Source organism: Ursus americanus, chromosome 4, assembly GCF_024610735.1.
Source record: "Ursus americanus isolate L20-20 chromosome 4, mUrsAme1.1.p, whole genome shotgun sequence".
Classification (NCBI taxonomy): domain Eukaryota; kingdom Metazoa; phylum Chordata; class Mammalia; order Carnivora; family Ursidae; genus Ursus; species Ursus americanus.
In genome coordinates this window covers 11058691-11067915 of record NC_142130.1, presented here as the reverse complement: position 1 = coordinate 11067915, position 9225 = coordinate 11058691, and the positions used below count along the sequence as shown (strand labels likewise).

Here is a 9225-nt window from a genome sequence, read left to right as displayed (position 1 = left end):
ATTTGAATGACTATAGTTACAGCAGCAATCTTGGACCATGAAGCAATCTTGATATTGAAAGCCACTCACAAAGCATGACAGAGCAGAAAGGCAGAAGGGGGGCGCCTGGGTGGCACAGCGGTTGGGCGTCTGCCTTCGGCTCAGGGCGTGATCCCGATGTTACGGGATCGAGCCCCACATCAGGCTCCTCCGCTAGGAGCCTGCTTCTTCCTCTCCCACTCCCCCTGCTTGTGTTCCCTCTCTCACTGGCTGTCTCTATCTCTGTTGAATAAATAAATAAATAAAATCTTTAAAAAAAAAAAAAAAGAAAGGCAGAAGGAATGCTATTCCTGATCACTTCCTACCAGCCCTGCACATCCTATATTCTGATTTCTTTTAGGAAAAAAAATAAATCCATGAACTTGAATCATGTTTCAATCTCTCTCTTTTTAATTTCCCAATGTATCCAATTCTAGTTCTAATTAATATAGGAAATAAGATATAATCAAGCAAAATATTCAAGAATAATATAGAATTGCAGTTTGCTAAAAGAAGAAATGGCACATGTTTATTGTTTATTGAAAAGCACAGATAAAGCATGGAGAGGCAGTATACAATGTCCAAGTGTTGAGTCTGAATCCTGAAAACACGGAGGGAGGTTTTGTATGAGATAAAGGAGCCACTCAAATTATTAGGGAAAAGTGGAATTTTTAATAAACGATGTCAAAACAACTGCATAATCATTTGGAAATGATAAAATTAGATCCATATATCTCTTCATGTACCAGGATAAATTGCAAGAGGATCAGAAATATAAGTGTTAAAAAAAAGCACAAAATAATAGAATGAAACGTGGATGAATTCCTTCACAACTTGGCAATGAGTAAAGCTTTTATAAATATAATTCAAAATCCAGAAGGAATAACAAAAAAGACTGACAAACTTGATGACACCAAAATTTTAAACTTTTGAATGTCAAAATAAAAACCCCATAAGCAATATTAAAAAGACGAATGAATGACTGGAGAAAATATTTTCAATTTTTGTTATTTCAAAGAGATGTCTCCCTAACACAAAAAGAGCCCCTAAAAATCTATTTTATTTTATTCTATTTTTTTTTTTTTTAGAGAGGGAGAGTGGTGGGGCAGGGGCAGAGGCAGAGGAATAGAGAGAATCTTGAGCAGCCTTCACAGCCAGCGAGGGGCCCTACAGGAGGCTCAGTCTCACAACCCTGAGATCACGACCTAGCGGAAATCAGGAGTCCCACAGACCCAGCCACCCAGAGGCCCCAAATCAAACAACAACCCAATAGAAAAATGAGCAAAAGTCATAGCCTGGAAGCTCATACAAAAGAAAGGCAAATAGCCCTTAAACGTATTAAAAGATGTTTCATCTCACTCCTAATAAAAGAATACAAATTAAAAACACACTGAAAAACCATTTCTCATCCAAAAAATTGGCAAAAATCTAAGAACTGCTGAAACCGTTGTAGAGGTTGGGAGAAACCAAACTTCTTATCATTGTTAATGGAGATAAAATTTGGTACAACCCCATGGAGAAAAATGTGGCAATATACAGTGTTCCCCCATTATCCACAGTGTCATTTCCTGTGGTTTCACAATTTTTAGAATAGAATATTCCTCATTTTGAATTTGTCTGATGTTCCTTATGATTAGATTGAGGTTGTACATTCCTAGCTAGCACACTATATAAGTGACATTATGCCCTTCCCAGAGCATCATGTGGGTGGTATTAATTTTAATCACCTCATAAGTGTACTTTTGATTCATCTATTGTATCATTATCATCTCAGGATTTTTTTAAAAAACACATGTTTTAGCTCTGTCCATAGACAGGGTCTGGTCCCTAATGCTCCAGGGGCAATAACCACCCCTACTGCCCAAAGGTAGGTCTCTAAGTGCCATTCACCAATAGAAAGTACCAGAAATTCTTGGAGAAATGTCTACCCTCAGGTCTAGAGTAGAGGATTTACAAGGTGAGCTAGGGGTATCTTATTGTACCACAAAACCAGGAGGTTCTCAAAATCTAAATGAGTCATGTCAAAAGACTCTGGAACCAGCTTGAAAGAGATCTTATAGGCCAAACACAGGACAATCGGAGCACCAGAAAGAAAAAAAGAAATAACGATATTTGGTTGGTATGCATTGACTATACAAAAATCCATAAATCCATGATAATTGACCATTCAAAGGATAAGGATGCTGGGCTCATTGCTCCAATGTGCTTTGTGTCCCTGTCTGAACAGTTGAGCATATTTTGCTTAATCTGACAGAACTCAACTTTTTTTAAAAAAGATTGTATTTATTTATTTGAGAGAAAGAGAACACAAGTGGGATGAGGGGCAGAGGGAAAAGCAGGCTGTCCTCTGAGCAGGGAGCCTGATGCAGAGCTTGATCTGGGGACTCCGAGATTATGACCTGAGCTGAAGGCAGGTGCTCCATCAACTGAACAACCCAGTTGTTCAATCAAGATCCAGCTCAGATACCACTTTCTTTGAGAAGCCTCCCCTAAAAAAATCTGTGTAGTTCATTCTTTCTCCATATTTCAACAGAGCTCATTGTATCTGCTTCTTCAAATACACGTACATACTGTACTGGAATTGCTTGTTTAACTGTATTTTTCTCTCTAGACTGTAAGTGAATAAATACAAGACCTGTCTGGGTTTTACTTATGTTGTTGTTCCCACTGCCTACACACACTTATAGACAATTTTATATTATATATTATATTTTATATTATATAACATTACGTTTTGTGAATGAAAGGACCAATTTCAATATTATCCTTTGTTTCTTCTTCATCACACAATGCAGATTTGTCTGTATTTTAGAAAATGATCAAATGCAGTTAAATAGCTGGCTATTTTAGTCAATATGCTCAATTTTTATTATCACCATAGATTTCTTAAAAGAGTTCTCCATCATCCATTGCTTTAGCTGTACATAGACTAGAAATATGCCCCACAGTCTTTTTCTGATTTTTATTCTTTGACAATCACTTCCTACAGTATTTTTATTTATCCCAGTCTATTTTCCCCAGCCAACGATCTGTCCACGCACATAGATCTCCTAATGATGTAGGGTGGGAAGTATTAAAGTCAACTGTAACTGGTGGCCTGACCTAGTTGCAATCTTTTTGAAGATAGTAGTTGGTAGTTTGAAATAAATTTTTTAAAATGTCTGTTTGGTACAACATCTGTAACACACCAGTAGTAACCTAACTAGTGTGTTCTCTAGTGGGCTGCCCGTGTCAAATCTCCCTCATGCAGTCTCTCGCTATATGTGGAATCTTATATGTATGTGTGGTTACATCCAGCCTTAGGTCTTTCTGGACTTTTAAGCATTAACACTGAGATGCTAGATATGATGTAAAACATTTGTCAAAGTCATGTGCAAACACTAAAATGCTTCTGGAAATCTCCTCTTACACACAGTGAAAGGACTCTCATTTAGGCCAGGGGCAGGTGAGCGTCAGTAGATGCGGTCAGCGCGGCCGCTTCATGCCGTTTGTGCTTGGGAGGAATCTCCCCAGCCTCCGCGTGGAGCAGGACTGAGGTGCTGAGGCTCAAGTGGAAAGAGGTGAGGGCGGCTTGGCCGCAGCTCCCAGAGCTGTGGAGAGATGTAAGGAGGGACCGGTCGCTGGCCGCGGTGCTGAACACGCTCTCACGTTGTTCCCAAGATGCGCGGCCGGAAGAGGCCCAGGGGGTTGGTGAGATCGCTGGCAGCCGCCAGTCTCAGATCTTAGGTTGTCGATTTCCTGGCTCCGGGCAGGGGGGCATACAGGTCGTGCTCAGGGGCATCACCTCGCAAGTGGCCTCGGACACAGTTCCACGGGGCACAACCCCTGCCCCTCAACAGCAACATCAACAACAGTAATGCAGTATATATATATTTCTATTGAGAAATAACAGTAATGCAGTATATATATATATATATATATATATATATATATAACAGTAATGCAGTATATATATATATATAACAGTAATGCAGTATATATATATATATATATATATATATATATATATATATATGCTTCTATTGAGATCCAGCTGTGTCCCCAACACTTGACACCCACTCCCAGTGGTCTTCAAAACATCGTCGAAGATTAAAATAAAAAGGTTGATGACCTTGCCCATGTGAACACAGCTACACAAAACTCAATGATGCCTCAAAAAAATGTTTATTGCGCACTCTTCACGTGTCAGACTCACAGCCTGTGCTCCTCCTCCTTTCCCTGGAACACCCTCCCACCAGGTCGCGTTCCCTTTGCTCTTCCTCCCCCGCCCCAGGTTTGTAGAAGGCAAAGTAATCTCTTACACAACATTTCCCTTACCACCGCCGCGGTGACGGACTGTACAAAGGAAGGGCTGGGATTCAGAACAGAGTTTATTCACACATCTTGCCCTTCACGCTCAGAAGTCCAAATCTGGAGGGAGCCCCAAGTTTAGTTCCTGAGCCACCAACTCGCTGTGTGACCTTGGACAAGTGGCCACACGACTCTGAGCTTGTTTCTCTTGGTTAACACGACTATAGGTTCTAGAATCACCTGAGGTTCTTCCCAGGTGCGCACCGGTCTCTTCTCAGGTGGGAGCACAAAGATTAGGTTTTTGGGTGTTCCCCCCCCCCCCCAGCTCCCTTTTACAAGTCCAGTGGGGCACGCTCGCTTCCTCTCCCCACCAGGTCCATTACCAACTCTTACTCCTTTTCGGGGAAGAACCGGGTCCGGGCCACTGAAGGCGTTCTCCCCGTCACTTCCACCATCCCCGCCCCCACCCCTGGGTGTGACCTGCCCTCTGGACCACACTAACCAGACAGCGCCCAAGGCTGGAACCAGAGCTCCCTTGGCTCTCATTTCGCAGTGTAGGGTCTCCGAGGCCGCCGCGCGCCAGGACGCTTTAGAAACTGCGAGATGCGCTTGGATCAAGAACACGCAGGCGAGGCAGAACTGGCGGGGCTGCCCCGGTGACAGGTACGCGAGTACCGGCCAGCTAGGGGCTAGGTTTGGGGGAGATCGTGGGGGAAAACAGAGGTGCCAGAAAGACCAGTGGGTCACTCTGTCCTTACCACCAGTGCGTGCGTGCGTGTGCGTGTCTCCCTCCCTTCCCCCTCTTTCGTCCCAAGCTCTCAATCTCACTTTATCCCTGAGCTTCTGCCTCTCACTCCCCTCTCTCTCCTCTCCAAGCATCCTCCCTGCGAACCAGCGCCGGCTCCTCCTTCGCACTCTCCCGCGCCTAAGGGGACCTTCTGGGGCCAGCCGCCGCCAGCTTCTCAGCGCAGTCGCATCCCAGAGCCAGTGCAGCTGAACCCGCAGCATGTGGAACGCGACGCCGAGCGAGGAGCCGGGGTACAACCTCACGCTGCAGGACCTGGGCTGGGACGCTCTCCCAGACAACTACTCGCTGACCGGCGAGCTCCCGCCGCTCTTCCCCGCGCCACTGCTGGCCGGTGTCACCGCCACCTGCGTGGCACTCTTTGTGGTGGGCATCGCGGGCAACCTGCTTACCATGCTGGTGGTGTCGCGCTTCCGCGAGCTACGCACCACCACCAACCTCTACCTGTCCAGCATGGCCTTCTCCGACCTACTCATCTTCCTCTGCATGCCCCTCGACCTGGTCCGCCTGTGGCAGTACCGGCCCTGGAACTTCGGCGACCTGCTCTGCAAACTCTTCCAGTTTGTCAGCGAGAGCTGCACCTACGCCACGGTGCTCACCATCACCGCGCTGAGCGTCGAGCGCTACTTCGCCATCTGCTTCCCGCTGCGGGCCAAGGTGGTAGTCACCAAGGGCCGGGTGAAGCTGGTCATCCTGGTCATCTGGGCCGTGGCCTTCTGCAGCGCCGGGCCCATCTTCGTGCTGGTAGGGGTCGAGCACGAGAACGGCACCGACCCTCGGGACACTAACGAGTGTCGCGCCACCGAGTTCGCCGTGCGCTCCGGACTGCTCACCGTCATGGTGTGGGTGTCCAGCGTCTTCTTCTTCCTGCCGGTCTTCTGCCTCACTGTGCTCTACAGCCTCATCGGCAGGAAGCTGTGGCGGAGAAAGCGGGGCGAGGCGGCGGTGGGCGCCTCGCTCAGGGACCAGAACCACAAGCAAACCGTGAAAATGCTGGGTGGGTCTCAGCGCGCCCTCGAGCTCGCTCTCCCGCGTTCTCTCCTCTCCCCTTGCCTTCTCTCCTTCCCCCTCCTCCCTTCTCCCGGAGCCTCTACCTCCGTCCCCTGTTTTTCTAGGTCTCTATCTGCATATCTATCAATGATTCTCTCCTGTTTCTGTCTTAAGCACTCTTTGGTGTCTTAGTTTCTCCGTGGTGTGTGCGTCTCTCTCTCTCTTTCTCTCTCTCTGTTTTGTTTTTTGCTCTGTTTCTCTCTTTATCTGTCTTCCCCCCACCCCCACTTTATCACTGTCTTCACTCTCTCTTTTGCTCTCTACCTCTTTCTGTCTTCTTCTTCTGATTTCTTTTTCAGGGAAAGATGCCCCTCGTTTGTATTTCCCTTAAATGAATTTATCAGCCCAGAGACATTGCTTCAAAACTGAGATATTTCATAAGTCTACTGTGGTCTTTAACTGTTAAAGGTGAGGTTAAGCTTCCTGCCTCAGTTTGTGGATATCTAAGTTGCATTTAAAAAGACAGGCATGGGGTTAGGGGAGGAGTAGGCATTGGATCTAGAAAGTATTCAGTGGTAAATTTAACCAAAGATATGATCAATGTGGATAATTCTGTCCGAGATGATTCACTTTTCTTTCAGCATTGTGGTATGCTTTCTGACCTGCATTTTTTAAAAGATAATTGCATCTGTTCTGTTTACCCTGCTGCTGCTTGTATAGCTTTGAAAGGAAGTCAATGACAAATCAGTGCTGGAGTCTCCATTTGTTTTCATGACTACCTATTTCTTCTTGTAGGATAGTTTAGGATAAACTAGGATAAGCTAAGATAGGTAGGCTTCTCCCAACATGAGAAAAAAATAAAAGACTTTGTATAAGCTGACAGGACTTACTACGCCTCCCTAAATGGTCCTTCAAAGAACATCTAGGTGCAGTCTCCAGACTGAGTGTACTGCATATTTACTACATAAATTTAAGTATATGAGTTTGGTACAAGTGAAGTAATACAAAATGTGTTCACATCCAAGCAAAATATTAATTCTATTTGCTTTTTTAAAACCAGAATCGGTAAATTTTATTATTCCTCATCATAGTCCAACATTTTGTATTTATTTGCATAGTTAGTGCCTCTTAGAAGTCATTCCAGGTTGATTTTGTATTTGTAATTTTACAGTTCCTGGAATCCTTATATTAAAGTGATACAGTTTTTTCAAAGAATGTAAAAAATTTTTATTTTCTAGACCAGTGATTCTCACAATATGACTAACAGATCGTAAACCCATTAGTGCCCTCCAGGGGAGTCTACCGGGGCAGTCAATTGCTACTATGCAACTTCGTTTTGAGGATAAGTTTAGTAATTTCCTCCAATTTTATTTTTAAGCTGTCCATTATCCTCACTGGTGTCTCAACACTGATGTTAATTTTCTTTTGCCTTGACCTTAGGAAGGGAATCACTAAAGTGGTACAAGGGCCGAAGTATTATTTGCTGTTATTTTTCCTTTGATTTCTGAATTTTAAAAATTTAATCTAGAAATTCAGAGGTCTTGGGCAAAAATTATCTTAAGTGGGTAAAATGAAGACTCGGATGGATGATAATTAACGTTAGTGGGTTTTATGGTCTTTTGACTTACTTATGTCTACGTAGGTGGCAAAGTATCGGCCATCTCAGTGGTCCTCAATCCTGACCGCATATTCAGTCTTTTGTGAAATGTTAAAAAGAAAAAAGAAAAGAGGAAAGCAGGTGTCCTGGTCTCCTTCCCAAAGATGCTAATTTTGTGAGTCTGTATTACACACAAGAGGAATCCGTGCCCCCAGGAAACTCAGCTACACAGCTGTGGTTGAGTATAACCCTGCACTCCGTGTGTGTTTGGTTGTATCGAACACACATGAAACGGTGGACTGTTGTGAATAAATTGTTGAGTCAATACAGCAAGCTAGTCACAAAGACACTCCAATAGTTGTTAAATAGAAATGATTGGGAAGCTCAATAAAAATGTTGAACTGTTAGTCCAGACAGACCCAGACTTGGTTAAAAGTAGGAACACGGAAAAGCAGAACATCGTGTTTCTCTGAAGTCAATGGTGAGTCTATACACAGTCAAAACAAAACTGTGTCTTCACAACAGAATGTGACTTGCTACGGCATTTCTTGAGCTCACGCTCTCTTTCCCGTTGTCCTTTTAGCTGTCGTGGTGTTCGCTTTCATCCTCTGCTGGCTGCCCTTCCACGTGGGGCGATATTTATTCTCCAAGTCCTTCGAGCCTGGCTCCTTGGAGATTGCTCAGATCAGCCAATACTGCAACCTGGTTTCCTTTGTCCTCTTCTACCTCAGCGCTGCCATCAATCCCATTCTGTACAACATCATGTCCAAGAAGTACCGCGTGGCGGTGTTCAAACTTCTGGGATTCGAACCCTTCTCCCAGAGGAAGCTCTCCACTCTGAAGGATGAGAGTTCTCGGGTCTGGACAGAGTCTAGTATCAATACATGACCAAGCACACTGCTGAGCAAAGTCATCGCTTATTCGAAACCAGAAGCCATAGCACAGCAGAACTTGGGAAGAAGCTGAAGGTTAATTTTGGAATTAGGAACACACAGCTCTGGAAACAATTGGGAGGAAAGAAAAGATAGAACCTGCAGTGTGTGAGCAGTTTGATTTGATTACACACTCATCAGTGCTCTCATACACTATTTCTGCATATTCACTGTCTATGAGTTTGCATTTTGCTGTTGGTGCTAGCAAGGATTTTGCAATTTGGAGAAAGGACGATGTGCAGAGAGAGCAATTAGGGCCCCGCTTACTCAGTAAATATTAAATCTGATTTACTTTTTCATAATGATAAAAAAATTTTGATTAAGAGAATGACATTAAACTAAAACATTTAAAACATAATTTTAAAGGCTAGAAATTTTCATATACCTCCAGATCAGTGCTGTCCAAGAGAAATATAATGCAAGGTACTTAAGTAGTCAGTATAAAACTTAGGACAATTTTATATTCTTTTTTTCGTACGGTCTCTGAAATGTTCTTTACATTTGCAGTGCACCTTGATTTGGACGTGAAGTTTTCACCAGTAATACTTGATGTATTTAGGTTTCACAAAATTTGCAAACGAAAAAGATTCTTC

At 44.0% G+C, this 9225-nt stretch overlaps 1 protein-coding gene across 1 annotated transcript; it reads left to right on the top strand.

Moving 5' to 3' along the window:
• Positions 1 to 5314: 5314 nt before the first annotated feature.
• On the top strand, positions 5315 to 8588 carry GHSR (growth hormone secretagogue receptor). Its single transcript, XM_045788743.2, has 2 exons — positions 5315 to 6110; positions 8284 to 8588. The coding sequence occupies exons 1-2, from the start codon at positions 5315 to 5317 to the stop codon at positions 8586 to 8588; spliced, it is 1101 nt and encodes a 366-aa protein (XP_045644699.1).
• Positions 8589 to 9225: the final 637 nt, after the last annotated feature.

Bases quoted from the DNA above. Each gene is read 5' to 3' on its own strand.
- GHSR (XM_045788743.2), top strand. From the start codon at position 5,315: ATGTGGAACGCGACGCCGAGCGAGGAGCCGGGGTACAACCTCACGCTG. The intron at 6,111-8,283 runs GTGGGTCTCAGC...TTGTCCTTTTAG, and splicing joins GCAAACCGTGAAAATGCTGG to CTGTCGTGGTGTTCGCTTTC.